Source organism: Ranitomeya variabilis, chromosome 2 (genome assembly GCF_051348905.1).
Source record: "Ranitomeya variabilis isolate aRanVar5 chromosome 2, aRanVar5.hap1, whole genome shotgun sequence".
Taxonomy (NCBI): Eukaryota; Metazoa; Chordata; class Amphibia; order Anura; family Dendrobatidae; genus Ranitomeya; species Ranitomeya variabilis.
The window spans coordinates 443,156,231-443,183,087 of NC_135233.1; the positions used below are offsets into that span (position 1 = coordinate 443,156,231).

Consider the following 26,857-nt stretch of genomic DNA (forward strand, 5'->3'; position numbering starts at 1 on the left):
GCCCGTAAGGTACCTTTACTTTCAAAGTGTCATGTCAAGGCTCGTCTACAGTTTGCTCATGATCACTTGGAGGACTCTGAAACTGACTGGTTCAAGGTTCTCTGGTCTGATGAGACCAAGATCGAGATCTTTGGTGCCAACCACACACGTGACGTTTGGAGACTGGATGGCACTGCATACGACCCCAAGAATACCATCCCTACAGTCAAGCATGGTGGTGGCAGGATCATGCTGTGGGGCTGTTTCTCAGCCAAGGGGCCTGGCCATCTGGTCCACATCCATGGGAAGATGGATAACACGGCCTACCTGGAGATTTTGGCCAAGAACCTCCGCTCCTCCATCAAGGATCTTAAGATGGGTCGTCATTTCATCTTCCAACAAGACAACGACCCAAAGCACACAGCCAAGAAAACCAAGGCCTGGTTCAAGAGGCAAAAAATCAAGGTGTTGCAGTGGCCTAGTCAGTCTCCTGACCTTAACCCAATTGAAAACTTGTGGAAGGAGCTCAAGATTAAAGTCCACATGAGACACCCAAAGAACCTAGATAACTTGGAGAAGATCTGCATGGAGGAGTGGGCCAAGATAACTCCAGAGACCTGTGCCGGCCTGATCAGGTCTTATAAAAGACGATTATTAGCTGTAATTGCAAACAAAGGTTATTCCACAAAATATTAAACCTAGGGGTTGAATAATAATTGACCCACACTTTTATGTTTAAAATTTATAAAAATTTAACTGAGCAACAAAACTTTTTGGTTTGTAAGATTTATGCATCTGTTAATAAATCCTGCTCTTGTTTGAAGTTTGAAGGCTCTAACTTATTTGCATCTTATTAAACCTGCTAAATCTGCAGGGGGTTGAATGCTACTTTTAGGCACTGTATATATATACACATTCTATGTGTACACATTTATTCTACCTATTCTATTCTATTCTATTCTGTCAGTGTGATTTTACTGTACACCGCACTGAATTACCGGCTTTTCTATAGAACATCACTGCGTATTTCTCGCAAGTCACACGCATGGTCCGTGTGTAATCCGTAATTTTTTTGCCCCCATAGACTTTCATTGGCGTATTTTTTGCGCAATACGCTGACAAATGCAGCATGCTGCAATTTTCTACGCCCGTAACATACCGTATATTACGGATGCGTAATATAGGGCAGATAGGAGCTGCCCCATAGAGAATCATTGGGCCGTGTGCAATGCGTATTTTCTGGACGTATTTTCTGCACTCATACGTCCGTAAAACATGCTAGTGTGACCCCGGCCTAATTGTTCAGAGTTACTTGAAATCACTGTATATAAATAGAGCTACAATTATCCTTGACTATTTTCGCCTTGTGCCTCTGTGCGTTGTGAGTCGCCCACCAGGGCAATGGGGATACTAGGTACCGGGTCCGGTCGCTCTTAGAGGGTATGTCACTGTGGCTGCGACCCGGTCCGTGGCCCTGGGCGCTCACTTAAAAGGGGAAAAGTCTTTAAAGGGCATTTGGTAATAAAGTCTATTCATGACGCCACTTGTGGTTCTCGGTCAGAGGGACCAACTCTGCTTAAAGGGGTCCTCTGGGGTGATGCTGTTGCAGCAAGATGATTACGCTGTCCACAGGTGAACCGGGTCCCCAGGGCTCCCAAGGTGTATAGCAAGGATGGTGGGTTGCCGGTATATAAGTGGAGGACACAGAGTTGTAAAGTCTTTACCTGGTTTACTGGTAGAAGCAGTCCACAGTCAAGGGTACCAGGTACGGGTGGTGATGTGGTCCGGCCGGCTTGGAGGCAAAGGTGATCCCTCTCCCAGGTGAGGTCCATAAGCCTTCCTATTTGCGCTGATGTGTGAGGTCCCTTGCTACCTGAAGCTTGCTGGCAAAGTACCCCTTCCTTCCCCTGTCCTGGGACAGGTACCTGATTGGTGGGCAGCTTGAGCCGCTTTACAGGGTCTCTATAATGACCCGGGCTCTTCAGGTGCTGCTTCATCTCCAGACCCCACAATAATGGCCACACACACATAGTCTGATGCCACTACAAAGTATAATGCCCCCACACCAGCATCTCACTTGCCTGTGAGTCCCATCCCTGCTCCTCTGCTGAGCTGCTGTCTCCTGCACAGTCATGAAACCTGAGAATGTCCTGTGATCTGAAGGTTCTTTCAGGTCCTTCTAACTGCACATAAATAGAGCTATGGAACAAGAATCTGGTGGCCCCCGCTCCACTGTTGTATTCAGCTATATCTGTGTCCTGGGGACGTAAATACTGATGAAGTTCAGACATACAGTATCTCTCAGGAGAGCAGGACCGCTCTCTAACTTGAGACTGCCTCACTGGATGTGGAATAGATGGGAGGTATACGTAAGAGCGCTCAGCTATACAACAGAAGAAGCTGCATCCAGACCAAAAGGTGATCACACTTTTTAGCAAGATTTTTCTTTGCAAAATGTGTGTCTTGTAGTTAGAAAAATATGGTAAATGGAAAACGTTAGTTCATGTAATGTCAGCACTGTATAAAATATTTAACAATCTCCACAAACAATATGTAGTAATATAAATTTGAACTATATGACTTCTTTCGGGAATCTACTGTGCTAGACAAAAGCATGGTATTGTATGCCGTTACTTTTTTAGTTATCATTTCTAGCCAGTTTATACAAACCTGTGCAGATGGGCAATAGTGACACCGGGTCGGATTCAGTGCTGTTATCGGCAGCTCTGGTATAGACCATGAATGTATAGGTTTCTCCTGGTGTCAGATTCATTATTGTCGCTGATTCGTTTGTCACTATTATATTATTTATCATCGATGCTGATGAGGTGACATTGGTCTGGACTCTGTATCTGTATAATGTCTGATACTCATCAGGTCTACCCCACGCCAGAGACACAGAATATGTGGTCAAATTAGTGATGAGGAGAGATTTCACCGATATCGGTTCTGAAATAATAGAAAAAAAGTCAGTGTGGATACAGAATGAGAGGGTGGCATGTATCATTATCAAATATTAACTTTATGGATTGTTTGTAGATTACAAAAATAAAAATCTAAGATCACTGATCATCTGGCAGCATCTCCTCTGCGAGAAAATGATTAAAGTAACGAAGAGCCAACAGTGGCAGGAAAACAAACGTACTCTGCGTATTATTCTCTCTACCAAAGGGGTGATAATACAGGTCCTTCTCAAAAAATTAGCATATAGTGTTAAATTTCATTATTTACCATAATGTAATGATTACAATTAAACTTTCATATATTATAGATTCATTATCCACCAACTGAAATTTGTCAGGTCTTTTATTGTTTTAATACTGATGATTTTGGCATACAACTCCTGATAACCCAAAAAACCTGTCTCAATAAATTAGCATATTTCACCCGACCAATCAAATAAAAGTGTTTTTTAATACCAAACAAAAAAACCATCAAATAATAATGTTCAGTTATGCACTCAATACTTGGTCGGGAATCCTTTGGCAGAAATGACTGCTTCAATGCGGCGTGGCATGGAGGCAATCAGCCTGTGACACTGCTGAGATGTTATGGAGGCCCAGGATGCTTCAATAGCGGCCTTAAGCTCATCCAGAGTGTTGGGTCTTGCGTCTCTCAACTTTCTCTTCACAATATCCCACAGATTCTCTATGGGGTTCAGGTCAGGAGAGTTGGCAGGCCAATTGAGCACAGTAATACCATGGTCAGTAAACCATTTACCAGTGGTTTTGGCACTGTGAGCAGGTGCCAGGTCGTGCTGAAAAATGAAATCTTCATCTCCATAAAGCATTTCAGCCGAGGGAAGCATGAAGTGCTCCAAAATCTCCTGATAGCTAGCTGCATTGACCCTGCCCTTGATGAAACACAGTGGACCAACACCAGCAGCTGACATGGCACCCCACACCATCACTGACTGTGGGTACTTGACACTGGACTTCAGGCATTTTGGCATTTCCTTCTCCCCAGTCTTCCTCCAGACTCTGGCACCTTGATTTCCGAATGACATGCAAAATTTGCTTTCATCAGAAAAAAGTACTTGGGACCACTTAGCAACAGTCCAGTGCTGCTTCTCTGTAGCCCAGGTCAGGCGCTTCTGCCGCTGTTTATGGTTCAAAAGTGGCTTTACCTGGGGAATGCGGCACCTGTAGCCCATTTCCTGCACACGCCTGTGCACGGTGGCTCTGGATGTTTCCACACCAGACTCAGTCCACTGCTTCCTCAGGTTCCCCAAGGTCTGGAATCGGTCCTTCTCCACTGCTTCCTCAGGTTCCGGTCACCTCTTCTCGTTGTACAGCGTTTTCTGCCACATTGTTTCCTTCCAACAGACTTACCATTGAGGTGCCTTGATACAGCACTCTGGGAACAGCCTATTTGTTGAGAAATTTCTTTCTGGGTCTTACCCTCTTGCTTGAGGGTGTCAATGATGGCCTTCTTGACATCTGTCAGGTCGCTAGTCTTACCCATGATGGGGGTTTTGAGTAATGAACCAGGCAGGGAGTTTTTAAAAGCCTCAGGTATCTTTTGCATGTGTTTAGAGTTAATTAGTTGATTCAGAAGATTAGGGTAATAGGTCATTTAGAGAACCTTTTCTTGATATGCTAATTTATTGAGACAGGTTTTTTGGGTTATCAGGAGTTGTATGCCAAAATCATCAGTATTAAAACAATAAAAGACCTGACAAATTTCAGTTGGTGGATAATGAATCTATAATATATGAAAGTTTAATTGTAATCATTACATTATGGTAAATAATGAAATTTAACACTATATGCTAATTTTTTGAGAAGGACCTGTATATGCAGAAGATAATGGCCCCTAAGGTAAACAGTAAGTCTCTGGCAAATCAGGGATATCACATAGGAATGGAAATATTTCCATGCCATATCGATAATAATCTGGTGAGAAGACCATCCACGGATTCATCTGTGATCGGGGGACATAATCACTTCTGTGAGTGCAAGCTCCAGGATTTTCAGCCTTAGGAAACCAGGGAAATGTAATATAAATTTTAGTTATGGATATATCATAGTCATGGTTGGTGTGTCTAGGATGGTGAAAGTATGCTTGGAAATGTGTTGTCATATTATTCCCCTAGGACAGTGACGGCGAACCTTTTGGAGACCGAGGGCCCAAACTGCAACCTAAAACCCACTGATTTATCGCAAAGTGCCAACATGGCAATTTAACATGAATACTGAGGTTTTAAGGTACCTTCACACTAAGCGACTTTGCAGCGAGAACGACAACGATCCGTGACGTTGCAGCGTCCTTGATAGCGATATTGTTGTGTTTGACACGCAGCAGCGATCAGGATCCCGCTGTGATATTGCTGGTCGGAGCTAGAAGTCCAGAACTTTATTTCGTCGCTGATCACCCGCTGTCATCGCTGGATCAGTGTGTGTGACACCGATCCAGCGATGTGTTCACTTGTAACCAGGGTAAATATCGGGTTACTAAGCGCAGGGCCGCGTTTAGTAACCCGATATTTACCCTGGTTACCCGGGTGCTGCAGGGGGACTTCGGCATCGTTGAAGACAGTTTCAACGATGCCGAAGTCGTTCCCCTTATCGTTGGTCGCTGGAGAGAGCTGTCTGTGTGACAGCTCCCCAGCGACCACATAACGACTTACCAACGATCGCATCGCTGGTCGTGATCGTTGGTAAGTCGTTTAGTGTAACGGTACCTTTAGTTTAGAAAAAACAACTCATGCAGAGAGCAGGTGGGGGCATCAGCTGCTGGCCTCTGATTGGCCAGCAGCGTGTATTGCGGAGCACGGACCCGGCAAGTTTGAGCTCTGTAATATACTTCAGCTGGATGTGGATCCGAGGACACAGATCCAGCTGAAGTAAGGGCTGGCGTCGCTGGGCTCCTCAACTGCCAGCCCCGGTCCACTGATGCGGCAGAACAGCAACAGGGAGGGCTGTGCACGCCCCCTCTGGCATGCATGCCACCGGTGCGCCCTAGGAGGTTTATTTGGGAAAATATGACATAATTTAGAATCATTTCTTCGCCCTTTGAAGAAGCAGGGTGAAACGTGTGCATCGGGCCCAGAGGCGGCATCTCTCCTTTACTCTCCCAAATAGGGGCTGCATCTGTTGAGGCATATCACTCTCCTATATTGGGGTTCTCTTCATATTTGTCGGATATTTCTTGGCCACAGTAGGTTAGTCATAACAGGCCTTATTTATTTTAGTAATGTTACATTGATATGCCTAATCTTGTTTGCCAACAGTGATAAAAGATCTTTGACATCAAATTTTTATAAAACTGTGATATATATTATTTAAAGCACAGGCAGTTTAGATGTTGTTGTTTGATAGTTGAATATAAATTGATATCATCGCTGCTACTTATATATATATGAGAGTTTTTTCCAGTCTCCCCTTTTTCCTAGCACCTAACACTGATTTTTTTCTTAGTCATAATGTTTATCATGTATGAATATAATGTATCAATTTTAGTTCAATCTAATTTGTCACTTCTAATTTTTGCACATACTGTATGTACCTAAAAATTTGGGTCCCTATGGCAAATATTTTTCGTTATGCATTCTGGACAGCATAGAAGTGCCACTCATCAGTATAAGTATATGTTGATCACAGACAACTAATTAATATCGATAAATTAGAATCATGTCTTTGCCTATTTTTCCATACATGCAATTAACCATCCTTCTCTGACCTGACAATGAGGAGAGGTGATGGGATGTGGACGCATTAAAACATCTCGTCCAGAAAACTCATTGTCAGACTCAGGACATACAATGTGCATTGTAAATCTGTCCAAATTTCGGTGGCGATCTCCACCAGAAGGTCTCACAGATTCCATCCATAAGACATTTTAGTATTTAACAATTTTGTTTTATACTGGTTTTGCTTGTGTGTATTTCTTTTTATTATTTAATCAGTCTGTCGTCTTTGTAAGCACTAGACTTTTTTTTTTGAATATTAAATCTAAAATTGTATTAATTTGTTTCTTGCTGCTCCAAACGTACCCACAACCTGGAAGAGGGAAAGTATAGCGAAGTTGTTACTCTGTGTATTATCCATTAACAGAACTTTACTACACGATATAGTAAACCAAAAAGTAGCAAAGATTATATGCTATTTAAATCCAGAATATATTGTGATAGATGTTAGAATAATAAAACATTGTAGATTGCAGTTTAATTACAGTTAGAATAAACCTACTTGTATAGACCGATGTGGTGACCGGAGAGCTCTGATACCCCCGGGCTCCGACTGTTACCACAGCTATGGAGTAATTAGTCCCAGATATCAGGCTCTGGAGGGTGGTGACACTTGTTGTGGGACTTGTCACAGATAAGTTAGTTGATGGATATATCCTATAGCTGATATTATATGTCTTATTCACACCGGTCATATTTACTGGCTCCAACCAAGATAATGTCAGGTTCTTTGTAGTAATTGTGATAAAGGATAATATTCCAGGTGGAGTTGGATCTGCAGGAAAAGAGAGAAATACAGAGAGGTGAGAACATATCCAGCATCTGTATAATAAGGTAAAAGTGCCGGTAACAGAGGAGAATGGTGATATGAGGATGATAAGGAGCCATTACTGAGCAGATCCTGATGATACTCACATGTGGCCTCGGTCACTGGAGCAGATGTCTGGCTGCAGCTCCCACTGACTGTCTGTACAGTGACATTATATTCTCTGCCTGGTAGTAATCCTGTGAAATTCACTTGTGTGCTCGTCGTTTGTGTCGTGTTATTGATGGCTCCTGTTAGGCTGACTGTATAATTATCCACTTTTCCTGCTGGTTTTATCCATGAGGCTCCAAGAACATAAACCGACTGGTAATTATTCATGGTGATGGGGGAAACTTGTCCGGGAACTGAGAATAATAGAAATCACAGACAGGTTAGTTGTACAGCAGATACCTCTGGTATAATATCAGTAATCGGCCTTTGGCAGTACAACACTTACATGTTTGCTATCCGGTGAACTGAGCAATAACTATGAAAAATGTATAATTAGTGATTTACACCAGTCAGTAATGAGAATTTATTTTGATTCTTCACTTACACGTTATACACTTTTTTTTCATTAATAAGCTATAAGAGAAGAGTAATGGAGCGTCCACACCAGGGCAGTGGGGTACTCAGTACCGGGTCCGGTCTTAAAAGGGATGTCATGGTGGCTGCGACCTGGTCCGTGGCCCTGGGCGTCCAATTAAAGGGAAAGGTCTGTAAGCAGATTTGTAATGTCTGTTTGTGACGCCGGCTTGGAGGCAATAAGAGATCCTTTTACCAGGTGAGGTCCATAAGCCTTTCCTGCAAGCGCCGTTTAGTTAATTAGGTCCCTGCTGCTTGAAGTTCAGTGCAAGTCCCCCTCTCTCCTGTCCTAAGGCAGATGCCTGTACGATAGGCAGTTTGAGCCTGTTTATAGGATCTCTTAGATTACCCGGCTCTCATGGTCACTGATTCACCTCAGACTTGTTACGGGCAATTGACATATAGTGCTTTGCCCGCCGGTTCTGTCGCACGTCCTGGAGAACAACACGACCTCGGGCTCCTGGTACCCGGCTTCTGCGCTCTGACTCTGAGGGTGTCCTTCCGCTGTTCCCCTCCTGAGCCCTTTCCTCCTTTGTGCTTCTTTCCTCTAAGTTCCTCCACAATTCAACTCTCCTTCTGCTTCTCTTTCCAGGGGTAGCAGCTCCCTTGTGACTGCTCAGCCCCCACGTCTGCTCCAGATGTCTATCAGTTACTGGAGACCAACTGTCTCCCTCCACTATCTCCCTCAGACTCTCTCAGACTCACTGGCTCCTCCTCCAGACCAGGATACATAAAGTGTAAGGGAGCTCCCCTGAATCCGGGTCCTGAGCTCCCTCTCCTGGCCTAGATTCAGATTGTGTTGAATGCGAGTGCCTTACCTGATAGATAGGATCCCCTTGCCTCCAAGCGTGACATCACCCTCCTGGAAGGGAAGGCAACATCACTGCAGCAACCGGTTACCTGGGGGTGCTGCAGTAACTCAACACAAATATCAGAACATTAGCTATATAATCAGCAATAGTTTACAGCAAGTATATGATAATAACTTGCCGACTAAAGCCGGCCATATACCTTCCATAGTCGCTCTCCAGCAGCTTTTCCTCCTGCTCCCCTATACACATGCACACTCAGAGTTTTTTTGTATAAATCAAATTTATTGAATTCAATTTGATTAAACAATGCAAGTACAGTCTCGAAAATAAACATAAATATAGGTATAATTTGCTCATAGTCATGTAATTATAAAGGCATAACCTTGATTATTATTATTATTTATTTATATAGCACCATTGATTCCATGGTGCTGTACATGAGAATAATAATAGATTTATATTGATAATAGATAATTGATAATAGATTTATATTTAGATTTAGTAATGGCATTTCATATAATTTCTGATCATTGGTAATTATTGTTAGTATCATTAAAACCCGTAGAGATAATTTATGTTTTATTACCAGCTTTTTGAAATGAACTTATTCATGAGTGAAGAAATAGGTCATATCAAATTTAAGATGTGAAAAAGAAGATAGCTCAAAGAAGGAAAGAGAAAGAACTGAAGAAGGGGGGGAAGGGAAAGGTTATTTTGTGCAGGGGACAAGGAATTGAAATTAAAGTTGCAATCGAAATTTCCCCATTTGGCAAGCCCAGGACACGCGACAAGCAGGGAAAAGGAATGAAGGTCTATTTGACTGGATCTATGTGAGCGGAGTGAACCCGATTCAACTTATCCTTGTTATAAAAGTGTGTATTTTATTAGTATGTGAAAATAAAGCTCCAGATAGCCAAGAGTCTAGGTCTGGGGTTTCCCTAAATGTGATCCAATGAGTCCATGTGTTGTATATCTTATCTGGATCTCCTGTTACTAGACCTATAATTTGTTCCATTCTGTAGATGTCATTGAGTTCCGCAACGAATTCAGCAATTGAAGGCGATTTTTCTTGTTTCCAAAGCCGAGGAATCAAATTCCTTATGGCGGTGAGGACATTTTTTAGCAGACCCTTTTTAAACTTAGAGATCGACATATCACTTAATGATGATAAAGCTAGCTCCATGGAGGGTTGGATCTTACAGATAGATAATCTGTTGCATAATTAAAAAATCTCTGACCATAATTCCTTTATGGGCGGACAAGCCCACCAAATATCTGGAGTCGTCGGGAACATGGATTGGATATAGGAAGGGCACCTATACCACCTTGATAAAATCTTACAACTCCTCTCCTGTGATACCGAGCACAACGACGACTGAAATGTAAACAAAAGGATCTTTGATCAATCCTTGGGTGATAGAGGTTTCCCCAAGTCATTCTCCCATTTTGAAAAAAATGCTGGAAAGTGATGTAAGGGAGTTTGTCCGTCTTGGTAAAGCTTATATAAGAGGGAGACGGTATGACCTGGAGGGTTCGTTGATACGCAAAGCACCTCAAAGGGAGTAAGTGACCTACTAATATCAGTTTGTTTGGATATGGTGGTGATAAAGCTTTTCAGTTGTTCATAGAAGAACCAAGTACCTGTGGCTGGTTCATCACCTAAGAATATTTCTTGGAGAGACTTTATTCCGGTTTGGTTTAAATAGTCATATATAATGGATCATGCACTTCTGTGTTTAAGTAGTTCACCCTACCTATCCCTGCGGGGAAAGCTGGGTTGTCATAAACAGGAGTCAGTGGTCCGGGAGATGTTGACATTTTTAGACCCCTATTTCCTCATTTGAAGAATAAAATAATGTTAAAATTTGCTTCATTTAACTGGGACACTTTGGCTGTTATTTTGACCTCAGATATTTTACTACTTTTCTTTGCTAGTATCATTGCCAACGTCACAAATTCCAACCATGTCACATTTGCTACTTTTTTATTAACAGGAAAACGTTGAGCAATTTCATCTCGCTGCATCGTCATTAAGCCCTAGCCTAACAAAATTCCACGTTTCACCCTCCCTGTCCTCACCTGTGCAGGTCGTATTAGACACCGGGTCTGATTCAGTGCTGTTATCGGCAGCTCTTGTATAGACCAGGAATGTATATGTTTCTCCTGGTGTCAGATTCATTATTGTCACTGATTCACTTGTCACTATTGTATTATTTATCATTGTGGCTGATGAGGTGACATTGGTCTGGACTCTGTATTTGTAAGACCTCTGATACTCATCAGGTTTACTCCAAGTCAGAGACGCAGAATATGAGGTCACAGCGCCGATCTGCAGAGATTTCACTGATATCGGTTCTGAAATTTAAAAAATTAAAATAAAATTGTCAAATATTAGACATAATTAACATTTATATGTATGACTGTGTCTATCCCAGTTGTACATCCAGAAATTATAATGTACAAATCAAACAACAATATTTCCTTTTGAAAATATTTTGGATCAAATCATAGAAATGTACACATCACGGACTTAAACGACTTCCATCTCTATAATATGCTGAGACTATAGCTCAGGATCATGATTTTACCATTATATTCACGCTGTTCTTCAACAATCATCAATATTGAAGGTGTTAATGTTAATATAATAATACAAACTGTGATACGAAATATAATATATCACTTAGTTTTTCAAGATCACATAGAACCTACTTGTATAGACCAATGCGGTGACCGGAGAGCTCTGATACCCCCGGACTCCGACTGTTACCACAGTTATGGAGTAATTAGTCCCAGATATCAGGCTCTGGAGGGTGACATTTGTTGTGGGACTTGTCACAGATAAGTTAGTTGCTGGATATATCCCATAGCTTATGTTATATGTCTTATTCACACCGGTCATATTTACTGGCTCCAACCAAGAAAATGTCAGGTTCTTTGTAGTAATTATGATAAAGGATAATATTCCAGGTGGAGTTGGATCTGTAGAGAAAGAGAGAAATACAGAGAGGTGAGAACATATCCAGCATCTGTATAATAAGGTAAAAGTGCCGGTAACAGAGGAGAATGGTGATATGAGGATGATAAGGAGCCATTACTGAGCAGATCCTGATGATACTCACATGTGGCCTCGGTCACTGGAGCAGATGTCTGGCTGCAGCTCCCACTGACTGTCTGTACAGTGACATTATATTCTCTGCCTGGAAGTAATCCTGTGAAATTCACTTGTGTGCTCGTCGTTTGTGTCGTGTTATTGATGGCTCCTGTTAGACTGACTGTATAATTATCCACTTGTCCTGCTGGTATTATCCATGAGGCTCCAAGAACATCAACCGACTGGTGATTATTCATGGTGATGGTGGAAACTTGTCCGGGAACTGAGAATAATATACATCACAGACAGGTTAGTTATACAGCACATACCTCTGGTATAATATCAGTAATCGGCCTATGGCAGTACAACACTTACATGTTTGCTATCCAGTGAATTGAGCAATAACTATGAAAAATGTATAATTAGTGATTTACATCAGTCAGTAATGAGAATTGTTATTCTTCTCTTACACATTATACCGTATATTTTTTTATTAATACACTATAAGAGAAGAGTAACTCAACACAAATATCAGAACATTAGTTATATAATCAGCAATACTTTACAGCAAGTCCATGATAATAACTTGCAGACTAAAGCCGGCCATGCACCTTCCATAGTCGCTCTCCAGCAGCTTTTCCCCCTGCTCCCCCATACACATGCACACTCAGATATTTTACTACTTTTCTTTTCGAGTATCATTGCCAACATCACAAATTCCAACCATGTCACGTTTGCTACTTTTTTATTAATAGGAAAACGTTGAGCAATTTCATTTCGCTGCATCGTCATTAAGGCTACTTTCACAGATCAGGTTTTTGCTGTCAGGCTAAATCCGGCGAATTTTGAAAAAAACAGATCCGTTGCAAATTGTGAAAAACTGATGCGACGGATCCGGTTTTTTTGCCGGATCCGACTCTCTGATCCAGGGGACTTCCTGATCCGGGGAGGGGAGAGACAGAGAGAGACCCCAGAATGGAAAATGCATGCTTAGTTGAAAAAAACGGAATCCGGATTCCATCATTTGATGGATCTGGCGCCATAGGGTTCCATTATAGCAAACAATGGACGGCGATCGATCCGTTGCTGTCTGTTTTTTCACCGGACACAACAAACGTTACTATGTCTTTTTTTTTGTGACAGGCGAAAAGACGGACAGCGACGGATCCAGCGAAAAACGGATGAATCGTGAGGCTATCTGTCGCAATCTGTTGCTAATACAAGTCTATGAGAAAAAAACGGATTCGGCGGCAATTTTTGCTGGATTGTTTTTTTTCAAAATTTGCCGGATTTAGCCTGACGGCAAAAACCTGATATGTGAAAGCAGCCTATGCCCTAGCCTAACAAAATTCCCCGTTTTACCCTCCCTATCCTCACCTGTGCAGGCCGTATTAGACACCGGATCTGATTCAGTGCTGTTATCGGCAGCTCTTGTATAGACCAGGAATGTATATGTTTCTCCTGGTGTCAGATTCATTATTGTCACTGATTCACTCGTCACTATTGTATCATTTATCATTGATGCTGATGAGGTGACATTGGTCTGGACTCTGTAGCTGTAAGACGTCTGATACTCATCAGGTTTACTCCACGTCAGAGACACAGAATATGAGGTCACAGCGCTGATCTGCAGAGATTTCACTGATGTCGGTTCTGTAATTAAAAAAAATTAAACTAAATGTGTCTCCCCCAGTTGTACATCCAGAAATTATAATGTACAAAACAAACAACAATATTTCCTTTTGAAAATATTTTAGGTCAAATGTACACATCACTGACTTCAATGACTTGCATCTCTATAATATGCTGAGACTATAGCTCAGAATCATGATTTTACCATTATATTCACGCAGTTCTTCAACAATCATCAATATTGAAGGTGTTAATGTTAATATAATAATACAAACTGTGATACAAAATACAATATTTATCTTAGTTTTTCAAGAACACATAGAACCTACTTGTATAGACCGATGTGGTGACTGGAGAGCTCTGATACCCCCGGACGCCGACTGTTTCCACAGTTATGGAGTAATTAGTCCCAGATATCAGGCTCTGGAGGGTGACATTTGTTGTGGGAATGGTCACAGATAAGGTAGTTGATGGATATATCCCATAGCTGATATTATATGTCTTATTCACACCGGTCATATTTACTGGCTCCAACCAAGATAATGACAGGTTCTTTGTTGTAACTGTGATAAAGGACAAAGTTCCAGGTGGAGTTGGATCTGAAGAGAAAGAGAGAAATACAGAGAGGTGAGAACATATCCAGCATCTGTATAATAAGGTAAAAGTGCTGGTGTAAAAGGCCAAATTAACCTCTGTCCAGATTAAACATGGGTATAGTTTGGCCACAGCATACCTGGGGGATAAACTGTCCTTGGCCAAACTATACCCGGGGGTGTAAAATAGCTAAGACCAAACTATACCCCTCCAGGCTACAATGTATTTATCCATTTTATGAGCCCTTGTAAATGAGATAGATTTTTTTTATGCCATTTTTTAATAGCTTAAACCTGACTTCCCCGTAGTGGGAAGGTACTTGTGTTGTTAGTCACATGATGAAGAATGATCTTAGAATTACATTTCTTTTAGCAGTGCAGGGGTTAATCTGCTATGTTGATAGCTCCTGGAAGCTTTCCTGCATTAAGGCTCTCAGCTGTGCACTGTGATCCACTACCATCTCCTATATAATCTAGGTCCTGGCTAGCACTCATTGTCAGAGTAGCTTATGCTGCATGGCTGGTGGTTGTTGGAGGTTATTATTGGAGAAGGAGTTTAGTTTATTTATCCTTGTCTGTTGCTTGGTTTTGAGTTTGTGATAATTCCCATTCTTCTGTTACTTTGGTTTAACCCCATTCTCCACACCCCAGTGTTTACCCCTGTTGTTTATGGATGTATATTTGTATAATTGGTATTTTCCTTTTTCCCTGTTCGTATTACCTTGTTAGTCTGGTAGGTGTATTACGGTCCACTACTGCTCCCGTCTTTCCTGGGTGGGGAAAGTTATAGACTGGAGGTGGATTTAGGAGCTAAGGCAAGATATGTGGCCACAACGTCTTCACCATCAGAAGAGATCTGGGGAACAGGGTGAGCTAGGGGGCCCCTAGCATTAGGGACAGGGAAGGAGCCCCTGGTCTTCAGACACCCGGCAATAGAGACGTGGCATAATTCTTGTGTATATCACTCAATGCTGCTGATATCAATGGGGGGTATAATCTTACAGGAGGGGTATGTAATGGCCTAGGCCATAATATACCCGGGTATAATCAAGCCTAGGCTGCTTTAACTGCGGGTATAGTCTGGACTTGGGGTATACTATGGCCTGTTACACCAGTAACAGAGGAGAACGGTGATATAAGGATGTGTGGGGGTTTCGTACTCACTCAGGTTCAGCATGAGGAAATCAGAAGGCATATTTCTTTAAAAAGTCTGTGCAGGTTTATTTGCTCCATAAACCCAGCAGTAACAACAGAAGGAAAACAGCCTTCAGTGCAGGCAAAACAACACAAAATATCCTCAGCCAGGCTTTCTGCTCCCTCAGGCCTGTGGGCACACAGGCTGGGGCAATGTCCAGCATGCAGGCTCGGTCTGGAGCCACACACAGGAGGCCTTCTTGGCAAATAACAGTCTCCACTATGTAGGCTGTAACCACACCCACAGGTGAGGTATGTGGGTAGCCAGACTGCTTATCTCTCATAGCTACCCGCAACCCGGACCCAGGTGCACTAAACGACATCTTAGTGATCACGTGCACTAAAGCAAAATACTCCAGGTTGCATCACAGGGAGCAGCCATCTCTGTGACACATACCTCCCATTGATTACATGGCCATTAGCCTCCTTACTTACTTCCCCCTACCAGAGACCCATCTCGGTTGCCTTTGATAGTACACCCATCTGTCAAAATCGGGTCCCTGAACCTTTTTGGAACAATGTATCATCTGACTCCGTCACCTCTTCTGGAAGAGTTGCCCCTTTTCCAGACCATTCTCTCCCTAACAGCCTCCAATGGTTTGTGCCGCCATGAGACTCCCTTACAGTCGAGCCCACTGTCTGGTCTGAGTCTGACCCTTTATCAACACATCCGCTACAGGGTCTCCTGCCTAGGCTACTCATCATTGAGTTAACAGAGCAGTCACTACTTCTAACCCTTTTAGCTTCAGATTGCGTAATTTTAGTCTTTAGAGAACCCCTTCATCTCTCTATACCTCGGGATGAAAGTGGTTGCCACCTTCTTTCCATTTCCTGTAGCTGTACATTATTCTGCAGTCTGTCCAGTCTCATCTGCTCTACCTCACGTAGGTATGCCACCCGATATTCAAGGAGTATTTGACTATATTTAAGGCTCTCCATTGATCCGACAATGAATAATGGAACCATCCCATCTTCACCAGCTACCTGGGCTTCGCCGTTAGACGGGATCCTCACACTCACCCCACCGGACTTATTCACAATTTCCTGCATCACTTTTCCAAGTCACCCAATGACTTTCCTCACCAGATTTTTGGGCACAAACCCCAGGCAACTTTGAGCTTTCCTTGCATGTTCCAGACGTCAAGCGGCCTCCTTATTCCTCAACAGCATCATCTGTTTTGTGCGAAGACAGTATAGGTGCATGTCACTTAGGATAGCCACCCACTTCACTTTGACTTCCCTAGTCGACAGTATAACCAACTGCTTAGTCTCTGGCGCCCAGTTCACACTACACTCTTCCACCACCTTTCTAAATGCCTCATGCACAGCCTCACTGACACAAGCTTCTCACATGTCCTCGGGTACCTCTAACATGCACTGGAAGAGCGAAGTCTCACCTTCTTGGATATAGTATTTGACCTCCTCATCCTGAGAGTCAGAGCATTTTTTCAAGACGTCGACCTCCCTTGTGAGGAAGTCTGCGTGGCACTTCCCCTGCTGGATTTCTTCCTCCCTGGAGTCCACTTCTTTGGTCAGTCTCTTCAGCTCACTCACCTTCTTTGCGATCTGATCGAGAGAGCGCGACAGTACGTTCTGTAGGGCGGAGAGCTCATTTTTGCGGCTGTCCATGTATTTCTGGAGCTGGGCTTTAGTTTCCTGCTTAGCCTCCTGCTCGATCTTGAGCTCTCAGAGAACTTTATCCCCTGCCAGGCAACGATACTTGTCCTCTCACTGGTGAACCTCCTGCTGATGCTTCTCATGGGCCTCCCTGATGCATGCGTTCTTCTCCTTCAAGTCTGCGGATGGAACACCCGCTAGGGCCGTGGGGTACGCAGTACCGGGTCCGGTACTTGAAGGGATGTGTCACGGCGGCAACCCAGTCCGTGGCCCTGTGCGCCCAAGTAAAAGGGGATATGAAATGGGAAATAAAGTTTGTGTTCGTGATACCACCTGTGGTATTCGGTCAGGGATGACCGAAACTGCTAAAAGAGGTCCTCTGGGGTGATATTGTGGCAGCACGGATGGTATGGCTTTCCACAGGTGAAGCTGGGTCCCCAGGGCACCCGGTGTAGTGGGAACAGGTGGTAGGTGGGTTAGAAAGAAACGGACGATACAGGGTTGCAGTCTCTTTACCTCTTTACTGAAGGGTTCAGGCATCCACAGTCCAGGGTACCAGATTACAGGAACTGGTATGGTCCGGCTGGCTTGGAAGCAAATCTGGAATCCCCCTTACCAGGTGGGGTTGGAAGCTTTCCCTCTAGAAGCTGCGGTGTAGTCCCTTGCTACCTTAGGCCTCACACAAGGTCCTCACATTTTCTCTCTGTCCCCCTGGTTGGTAGGACACTACCCGTATGACAGGTAACTCAAGCTTTTTTACAGGATCTCTATCGTGACCCGGGCTCTATGCGTTATTGTGTCTTCAGGTGTGTGGTGGACAGGTAACTTGCAATCTGCTGTCCCGCCGGTTTCTGCTGTGTGATGTACAGTGCTGCACAACCTCTGTCTTCCACCTACCGGTTTCATGCGCTTAGTAGGGTGGTAGCTCAGTCGCAGCATCTATCTCCAGCTCTTTACTCTCCTGCGCTTCACTTCCCCTTCACGCTCTCTTTACAGACTGCTCTGCTTTCTCTTTGCTCTTCCCAGGATCTGCTGCACCTCACGTGGCTGCAAGGCCCCAGATCTCCTTCCTCACTCCTCACTCTCCTCTCACAGACTAACTCCTCCTCCAGACCAGAATATATATCTATATTTAGGGAAGCTCCCCTGAAACTGGGTTCAGAGCTCCCACTTCTGGCCTGGAGTCAGAAGAGTGTTGTATGTGCCGAATACCTGATAAAAAGGATCCTTCCTCACTTCCAAGCGTGACATCACTTTCCCCATAAGGAAAGCAATGCCACTGTAACAACCAGAAACCTGGAGTGTTACACCCCCCCCCCCCCCCCCCCCCCCGTTAGATCCAGCACTCCCGGACTGGGAAAACAAAAACAACAGTAAGTGGTTAGAAATGCATACAAACCGGTTAAACAATTTCTCTTCCCTTTATGGGAGGCTATTACTTTAAACGATACCAAACTTTAATACAAGGTAGAAAATAACCTTTTCATAAATAGAACTTTCTTTAACATTAAATATTAAAGACTAAATACAAAATGACGATTACCCTCTACGGGTATACTATCTTTAGAACTCTTTTTACGCTAAAGTGCAAAACATCATCTTTAAAACTCTCTCCGTAACACTCAACATTATCTATGCATATTTTAACTATCTGACATTTAAACTACGATGCTGGCTAACTTCTCTAACAATATCAAACACTATCACTTTAACCCCTTCATGACCTTGGGATTTTTCGTTTTTCCGTGTTCGTTTTTCACTCCCCTCCTTCCCAGAGCCATAACTTTTTTATTTTTCCGTCAATTTGGTCATGTGAGGGCTTATTTTTTGCGGGACGAGTTGTACTTTTGAACGACATCATTGGTTTTACCATGTCGTGTACTAGAAAACGGGAAAAAAATTCCAAGTGCGATGAAATTGCAAAAAAAGTGCAATCCCACGCTTGTTTTTTGCTTGGCTTTTTTGCTAGGTTCACTAAATGCTAAAACTGACCTGCCATTATGATTCTCCAGGTCACTACGAGTTCATAGACACCTAACATGACTAGGTTATTTTTTACCTAAGTGGTGAAAAAAAATTCCAAACTTTGCTAAAAAAAAAAAAAGCGCCATTCTCCGATACTCGTAGCTTCTCCATTTTTCATGATCTGGGGTCGGTTGAGGGCTTATTTTTTGCGTGCCGAGCTGGCGTTTTTAATGATTCCAATTTGGTGCAGATACGTTCTTTTGATCGCCCGTTATTGCATTTTAATGCAATGTCGCGGCGACCAAAAAAACATAATTCTGGCGTTTCGATTTTTTTCTCCTTATGCCGTTTAGTGATCAGGTTAATGCTTTTTTCTTATTGATAGATCGGACGATTCTGAAAATGGCGATACCAAATATGTGTAGGTTTGATTTTTTTTTTATTGATTTATTTTGATTGGGGCGAAAGGGGGGTGATTTAAACTTTTATATTTTTTTATTTTTTTCACATTTTTTTAAAACTTTTTTTTAACTTTTGCCATGCTTCAATAGCCTCCATGGAAGGCTAGAAGCTGGCACAGCGCCATCGCCTCTGCTACATAGCAGTGATCTGCTGTTCGCTGCTATGTAGTAGAAAATCAGGTGTGCTGTGAGCGCCGACCACAGGGTGGCGCTCACAGCTGCCGGGGATCAGTAACCATAGAGGTCTCAAGGACCTCTATGGTTACAATACTGAAGCATCGCCGACCTCCGATCATGTGATGGGGGTCGGCGTTGACGTCATTTCCTGCCGCCCGGCCGGATGCGGTAGTTAAATGCCGCTGTCTGTGTTTGACAGCGGCATTTAACTAGTTAATAGCGGCGGGTGAATCACGATTTCACCCGCCGCTATTGCGGGCACATGTCAGCTGTTCAAAACAGCTGACATGTCCCGGCTTTGATGCGGGCTCACCGCGGAGCCCTGCATCAAAGCAGGGGAGCTGACCTTGGACGTGCTATCCCGTCCGAGGTCAGTAAGGGGTTAATAAAGTGCAACAGAGACAACATTCTTCTATACTGAGGTAGTGCAACATGTAACAGCAGAAGTGATGCAGGGGACCTGTCATAAACCCCCAACGTAGGCTTGGGCGGGCTACAAGGCATAACATCCTGACCTTGTCTTCGGCCACGCCAGATGGTTTTTTCTTCAGGTCACTTTAAGACAAACAACCTTTTTAGTGCAAAACAATGATGAACAGTATATTCTTTGGCCATATGTAAAACCAGTAGAAAGAACCTAAAGAGGTACCAACTATATACAATGGAAAGTTTGTGGACCATTCACTGTCCATGGCCTCAGTGTCTCTTTAAACAAATGAACCTTTAACTTCAACAGTCATTTTAACTCTCAGTAGTTAGTTAACTCTATACTTTTTCTTATGCTGACTGACGGCACAGGGATTGCTGTCTCTCCCGCCATCTACAATGCTCCCGCCAGGTTATCATGGGGATCTCCCCTTGCAATGCGATCATGTCCTCCACTAATAGTTTTGTGGGGGCACCACAGGAAAAAATACCATGGGATCCTATCCTTGACCTAAAAATTAGCATAAACTCTAAGAAACAAGACAAAGAATAGGCCATACAACATGGGGATCACCAAAACGCATGGATTCAGCAAAAACAACTCAACTTTATTGCAATAACACACAGGACATAAACATTTAAAAACAATTAAAACTTTTACATACACAAAGCCTGTAATAAGGCAAGCACCTGTGCTAGATAAATGGGGATTCGTTTAGAATATTATGGGCTTCTATATGAACAGCACTAGCTGTTTCCAGCCAGCTAACGCTCAACACGCTCATTGCTATCTAATTAACGCTGCTGGTGATTAAACTAAAGTAAATAATGACAACAATCCTACGATTTAGTCGATATTGTTGTTGTCGATCAGCTACTGCATCATTGTCTGGATTTTTCTGCGGCCTGTGAGATGGACCTGGCGACTCTTCTTGGCTCATTTTGTTTTGGAGAATGCGGATGCAATTAAATGTACGTTTACCTTGGCTGAAGTAGTTGAATTACATAGAAAGGAAGTGCTGCGTGTGGTAATGTGGGGGGCAGAGCCTCATGTGGTAATGTGGGGGGACGGAGCCTCGTGTGGTAATGTGTGGGGACAGAGCCTCATGTGGTAATGTGTGGGGACGGAGCCTCATGTGGTAATGTGTGAGGACGGAGCCTCGTGTGGTAATTTGTGGGGATGGAGCCTCGTGTGGTAATGTGTGGGGACGGAGCCTCGTGTGGTAATGTGTGGGGGCGGAGCCTTGTGTGGTAATGTGGGGGGCGGGATTATGTGTGGTAATGTGGTGGGGGGGATTATCTGTGGTAATGTGGGGGGCGGGATTATGTGTGGTGATGTGGTGGGGGGCGGGATTATGTATGGTAATGTGGTGGGGGTGGGATTATGTGTGGTAATGTGGGGGAGGGATTATCTGTGGTAATGTGGTGGGGGCGGGATTATCTGTGGTAATGTGGTGGGGGCGGGATTATGTGTGGTAATGTGGTGGGGGGAGGGATTATGTGTGGTAATGTGGTGGGGGCGGGATTATCTGTGGTAATGTGGTGGTGGGCGGGATTATGTGTGGTGATGTGGTGGGGGGATTATGTGTGGTGCTGTGGTGGGGGGGCGGGATTATCTGTGGTAATGTGGTGGGGGCGGGATTATGTGTGGTAATGTGGTGAGGGCGGGATTATGTGTGGTAATGTGGTGGGGGCGGGATTATGTGCGGTGATGTGGTGGGGGGCGGGATTATGTGTGGTAATGTGGTGGGGGTGGGATTATGTGTGGTAATGTGGTGGGGGAGGGATTATCTGTGGTAATGTGGTGGGGGCGGGATTATCTGTGGTAATGTGGTGGGGGTGGGATTATGTGTGGTAATGTGGTGGGGGGAGGGAGGGATTATGTGTGGTAATGTGGTGGGGGTGGGATTATCTGTGGTAATGTGGTGGTGGGCGGGATTATGTGTGGTGATGTGGTGGGGGGCGGGATTATCTGTGGCGATGTGGTGGGGGGTGGGATTATGTGTAGTGATGTGGTGGGGGGCGGGATTAAGTGTGGTAATGGGGTGGGGGTGGGATTATGTGTGGTGATGTGGTGGGGGGTGGGATTATGTGTGGCAATGTGGTGGGGGGGCGGGATTGGGGTGGGAGCGGGATTATCTGTGGTAATGTGGTGGGGGCGGGGTTATGTGTGGTAATGTGGTGGGGGGCGGGATTATGTGTGGTGATGTGGTGGGGGGGCGGGATTATGTGTGGTGATGTGGTGGGGGGGCGGGATTAAGTGTGGTAATGTGGTGGGGGGAGTATCTGTGGTAATGTGGTGGGGGGCGGGATTATGTGTGGTAATGTGGTGGGGGGCGGGATTATGTGCGGTAATGTGGTGGGGGGCGGGATTATGTGCGGTAATGTGGTGGGGGCGGGATTATGTGCGGTGATGTGGTGGGGGCGGGATTATGTGCGGTGATGTGGTGGGGGGCAGGATTATGTGTGGTAATGGGGTGGGGGCGGGATTATGTGTGGTGATGTGGTGGGGGCGGGATTATGTGTGGTAATGTTGCGGGGGGCGGGATTATGTGTGGTAATGTGGTGGGGGTGGGATTGTGGTGGGGGGGTGGGGTTATGTGTGGTAATGTGGTGGGGGGCAGGATTATGTGTGGTAATGTGGTGGGGGGGCGGGATGGTAATGTGGTGGGGCGGGATTATCTGTGGTAATGTGGTGGGGGGTGGGAATATGTGTGGTAATGTGGTGGGGCGGGATTATGTGTGGTGATGTGGTGGGGGGCGGGATTATGTGTGGTAATGTGGTGCGGGGCGGGATTATCTGAGGTAATGTGGTGGGGGCGAGATTATCTGTGGTAATGTGGTGGGGGGCGGGATTATGTGTGGTGATGTGGGGGGGCGAGATTATGTGTGGTGATGTGATGGGGCAGGATTATGTGTGATGATGTGGTGGGGGGCGGGGTTATGTGTGGTGATGTGTTGGGGGTGGGATTATGTGTGATGATGTGGTTGGGGGGCGGGATTATGTGTGGTAATGTGGTGCGGGGGCGAGATTGTGTGTGGTAATGTGGTGGGGGAGGGATTGTGTGTGGTAATGTGGTGGGGGCGGGATTGTGTGTGGTAATGGGGTAGGGGGCGGGATTGTGTGTGGTAATGGGGTGGGGGGCGGGATTATGTGTGGTGATGTGGTGGGGGCAGAGCTACTGTGCAGGGGGCGGGATTATTGAGTAATCACGATGCCTCATATATATAGATGGTACTGGTGTAGAAAAAATAGCAGCACAGGTGCTTGCCTTATTACAGGCTTTGTGTATGTAAAAGTTTTAATTGGTTTTAAATGTTTATGTCCTGTGTGTTATTGCAATAAAGTTGAGTTGTTTTTGCTGAATCCGTGCGTTTTGGTGATCCCCATGTTGTATGGCCTATTCTTTGTCTTGTTTCTTAGCGACCATGTTCTCCTCCGCAGCTCCCTCCTCGAACACCACGGGTTCAGTATAGCTAACCTGTGGCCCACAGGTTGGAATTAGCGGGGCTCTCATCTTACCCAAGCTGCTGTCTCCCCAGTCCTAGTGTAACCGATAATGTACTCCTCCAGGTCTTGGAGTCAGTGGGGTTGGTAGGGGGCCCACCAGGGTGTCATCTGGCGCAGGGGTTGCTGCGGGACTTAAGGCCGGGGTACCCTCGGTGTACGGTGACATCTCACCGAGGGATCCGAAACCCTGGTCGGGTGTGTACTGCGGTGGTGGTGACTCGGGTCTAGCTGTCGGGTCTTCCGTCGACGGGGTCAGGGTCATACCCCTTACCTCTTCTTTCGGAGCGCCGGATCTTCTTTCCTGCTCTGGGCTGGATAAGGTTGCTGGCGGTCATCCGGTAAGGCTCCCGATGAAGGCCTTTTTCCACCCAGCCACAGCCTCCAGCTGCATCTGCACGAGCTGCCGGGTAAGTTCTACTTCTCTGCAGGAGGTCCGGATCCAGCTTCGGTGATGGGTACAGTTCTTGCAAACCCCAGCTGGGGGAGTCCTCCTGCTCCACCCCACGCTCCGTGGCTTGCTCACCTCCTTCCGCCATGTTGCTTTCTGGTACTTCCTCCTCGTACTGGTATCCCGCAGTTTCATTCCCATGACAACATGCCCTTCTCCTCCTGCACGCCACATGGTGCTATAATGGCAGCAGTATTGGTGGCAATTTACAGTCCAATAGTCTCACAGTTAAGCACAGTCTCTGAGGCGCACAAGACCCATTTTAATGGGTCAGGCCATCCTGTTCGTGACACCAAGTTGGAACGCCCGCCAGTGCCGTGGGGTACTCTATACCGAGTCTGATACTTAAAGGGATATGTCACAGCGGTGGTGACCCGGTCTGTGGCCCTGGGCGCCCAAGTGAAAGGGGATTTGAAATGGGAAATAAAGCTTGTGTTCCTGATGCCACCTGTGGTGTTCGGTCAGGGATGACCGACGCTGCTTAAAAGGGTTCTCTGGGGTGATATTGTGGCAGCACGGATGGTATGGCTTCCCACAGGTGAAGCTGGGTCCCCGGGGCTCCCGTTGTAGTAGGAACAGGTGGTAGGTGGGGTAGAAACGGAGGACACAGGGTTGCAGTCTCTTTACTGAAGGGTTCAGGCATCCACAGTCCAGAGTACCGGATTACAGGTACTGGTATGGTCCGGCTGGCTTGGAAACGCATCTGAAATACCCCTTACCAGGTGGGGTTGGAAGCCTTCCCTCTAGCGCTGTGGTGTAGTCCTTTGCTGCCTTAGGCTTCACACAAGGTCCTCACGTTTTTTCTCTGTCCCCCTGGTTGGTAGGACACTACCCGTATGACAGGTAACTCGAGCCTTTTTACAGGATCTCTATCATGACCTGGACTCTATGCGTTACTGTGTCTTCAGGTGAGTGATGGACAGGTAACTTGCCATCTGTCCTGCCGGTTTCTGCTGTGAGACGTACAGTACTGCACAACCTCGGTTTTCCGGCTACCGGTTTCATGCGCTTAGTAGGGCGGTAGCTCAGTCGCAGCTTCTCTCTCCAGCTCTTTACTCTCCTGCGCTATACTTCCCCTTCACGCTCTCTTTACAGACTGCTCTGCTTTCTCTTTGCTCTTCCCAGGAACTGCGGCACCTCACGTGGTTGTCTCACAGACTAACTATCTCCTCCTCCATACCAGAATATATATCTATATCTAGGGAAGCTCCCCTGAAACTGGGTTCAGAGCTCCCCCTTCTGGCCTGGACTCAGAACAGTGTTGTATGTGCTGAATACCTGATAAAACTGATCCTTCCTCGCTTCCAAGTGTGAAATCACTCTCCCTGTGAGGAAAGCAATGCCACTGTAACAACCAGGAACCTGGGGTGTTACACGGACAGTTCCCAGAGGGCTTGTTCACTTTGTGTCCTCGCTTTCTGCATTAAACTTATTTTTCATTCCAAAGCCGTGATTTCCTCAGACTTCTTTTCTTCCAGACGCTTTAGTGGCCTGCAAATCTGCCACTTTTTGCTTCTCACGAACAAACTCTTTAGCGAGGTCCTGGAACTACTGCGCTTTGTTGCAGCAGGTCATTTCCAGCTGAGTCACGTGTTCTGCGTCCTCCTGCCGAGCAGGGCGCAGCTTCTCCTCGGTGGAGCGGACGGTAGGAAGCAGCTTCTGCTTCTGCGATTCCTTCTCTCCAAGTTGAGCCTTGGCTGCCGAGTGCTCGGACTCTAGGTGATGCACCTGATCTAGTTGCACGGAGTTGGCAGCTTCCATACTCGACACCTTCAACCTCTCGTTCGCCAGCTGCTGTCAGACCTCGTCATGCTCTTTTCCCAAGCTTTGGACGTGTGCTTCAACCTGGCGGGAGCTGTCGGCTTGCTCTTTCCACATGCACATTTTCTTTGTCAGTTTTATTTTCTGCACGTCATCAACTACCTCTATGCTGGGGTTTGTCAGTGGTAAAGTGACCTCCTTATCAACGACATTAACCTTGTTTGCACCTGAGCCTGTCTCTTCTTCATCCCTCTTCTCAGAGGGTGTAGCCTGTCCGGCCTTTCTGCGGCCAGTGTGTCCCTGGTGACTTGACGTTTGTACCCAGGTCCACCTTACCGCACTCTTTTTCCTTTGCGTCACAGTCTGAATGGGAATCACCACTACTCACCCTGTCACCCTGGAACAAGAAGTACCCACTTAAACAGGTGTCGGCCCCCTTTCCTGGAGCTACCCCATTTTCAACAGTCACACTGTTGGTCACCTCTGCTAAGTCCCAGAGTTGGTCAGACCCACACTTTTCCCGGTTACCCCTAACTCTGGGACATCGACCTTAGGGGGCGCTACGTCCTCCTCTTTATACATCTCACCACCAGGAACCCCTACTGCCACCTGCTGCAGTGGGCTTCCCTTAGGGTCATTCTGGCTCCCCTTGAGCAATCAGACACTCCCTTTTCCTGCCACAAGTCCCAAAACAATTCAAAGTCCTGACAGATTACAATAGAGTCCGGCAAGTCCAGGACTACAGGGACGTCATGGCTGGTAATAATCATGGGTGTCTCAATGATTACCCTGGACACCGGATAATTCCTAGGGACCCCATGGATGCACTGGACATCCATCTTCCTTCCGGAGATCAGATAGACAGGGAGTGTGGCGCTCACCAGGGTCACCGGGCTCCCTTAGTCAAGAAATCCAGTCACGCTGACTCCATTGACTTTTACAGAGCACCTCTGTCTTGTCAGATGTATAATTGACACAGGACACCAGACATGCGCTGTTCAAACACTGTTCCCGGCAACAGTCCTTCGGCGCATTCGCCGCTGCCCCTTTTTGGGCCACCACCCCTATTTGGGTCACCGCCCCTTTTGGGACTCCACCCCCTTTTGTGT

At 45.5% G+C, this 26,857-nt stretch overlaps 1 protein-coding gene across 1 annotated transcript in view; it reads right to left on the reverse strand.

Annotated features, from left to right (window-relative positions):
- Nucleotides 1-26,857, reverse strand: part of LOC143806510 (receptor-type tyrosine-protein phosphatase beta-like) — a 131,420-nt gene that overhangs the window by 71,455 nt on the left and 33,108 nt on the right. Inside the window, exons 11-18 of the mRNA XM_077287126.1 lie at nt 13,925-14,194; nt 13,341-13,616; nt 11,992-12,246; nt 11,582-11,851; nt 10,949-11,224; nt 7,583-7,837; nt 7,170-7,442; nt 2,650-2,928 (exon numbers count right to left, since the gene is read on the reverse strand). Coding sequence (XP_077143241.1) covers nt 2,650-2,928; nt 7,170-7,442; nt 7,583-7,837; nt 10,949-11,224; nt 11,582-11,851; nt 11,992-12,246; nt 13,341-13,616; nt 13,925-14,194 — 2,154 coding nt within the window. The remainder of the gene's footprint in view (nt 1-2,649; nt 2,929-7,169; nt 7,443-7,582; nt 7,838-10,948; nt 11,225-11,581; nt 11,852-11,991; nt 12,247-13,340; nt 13,617-13,924; nt 14,195-26,857) is intronic.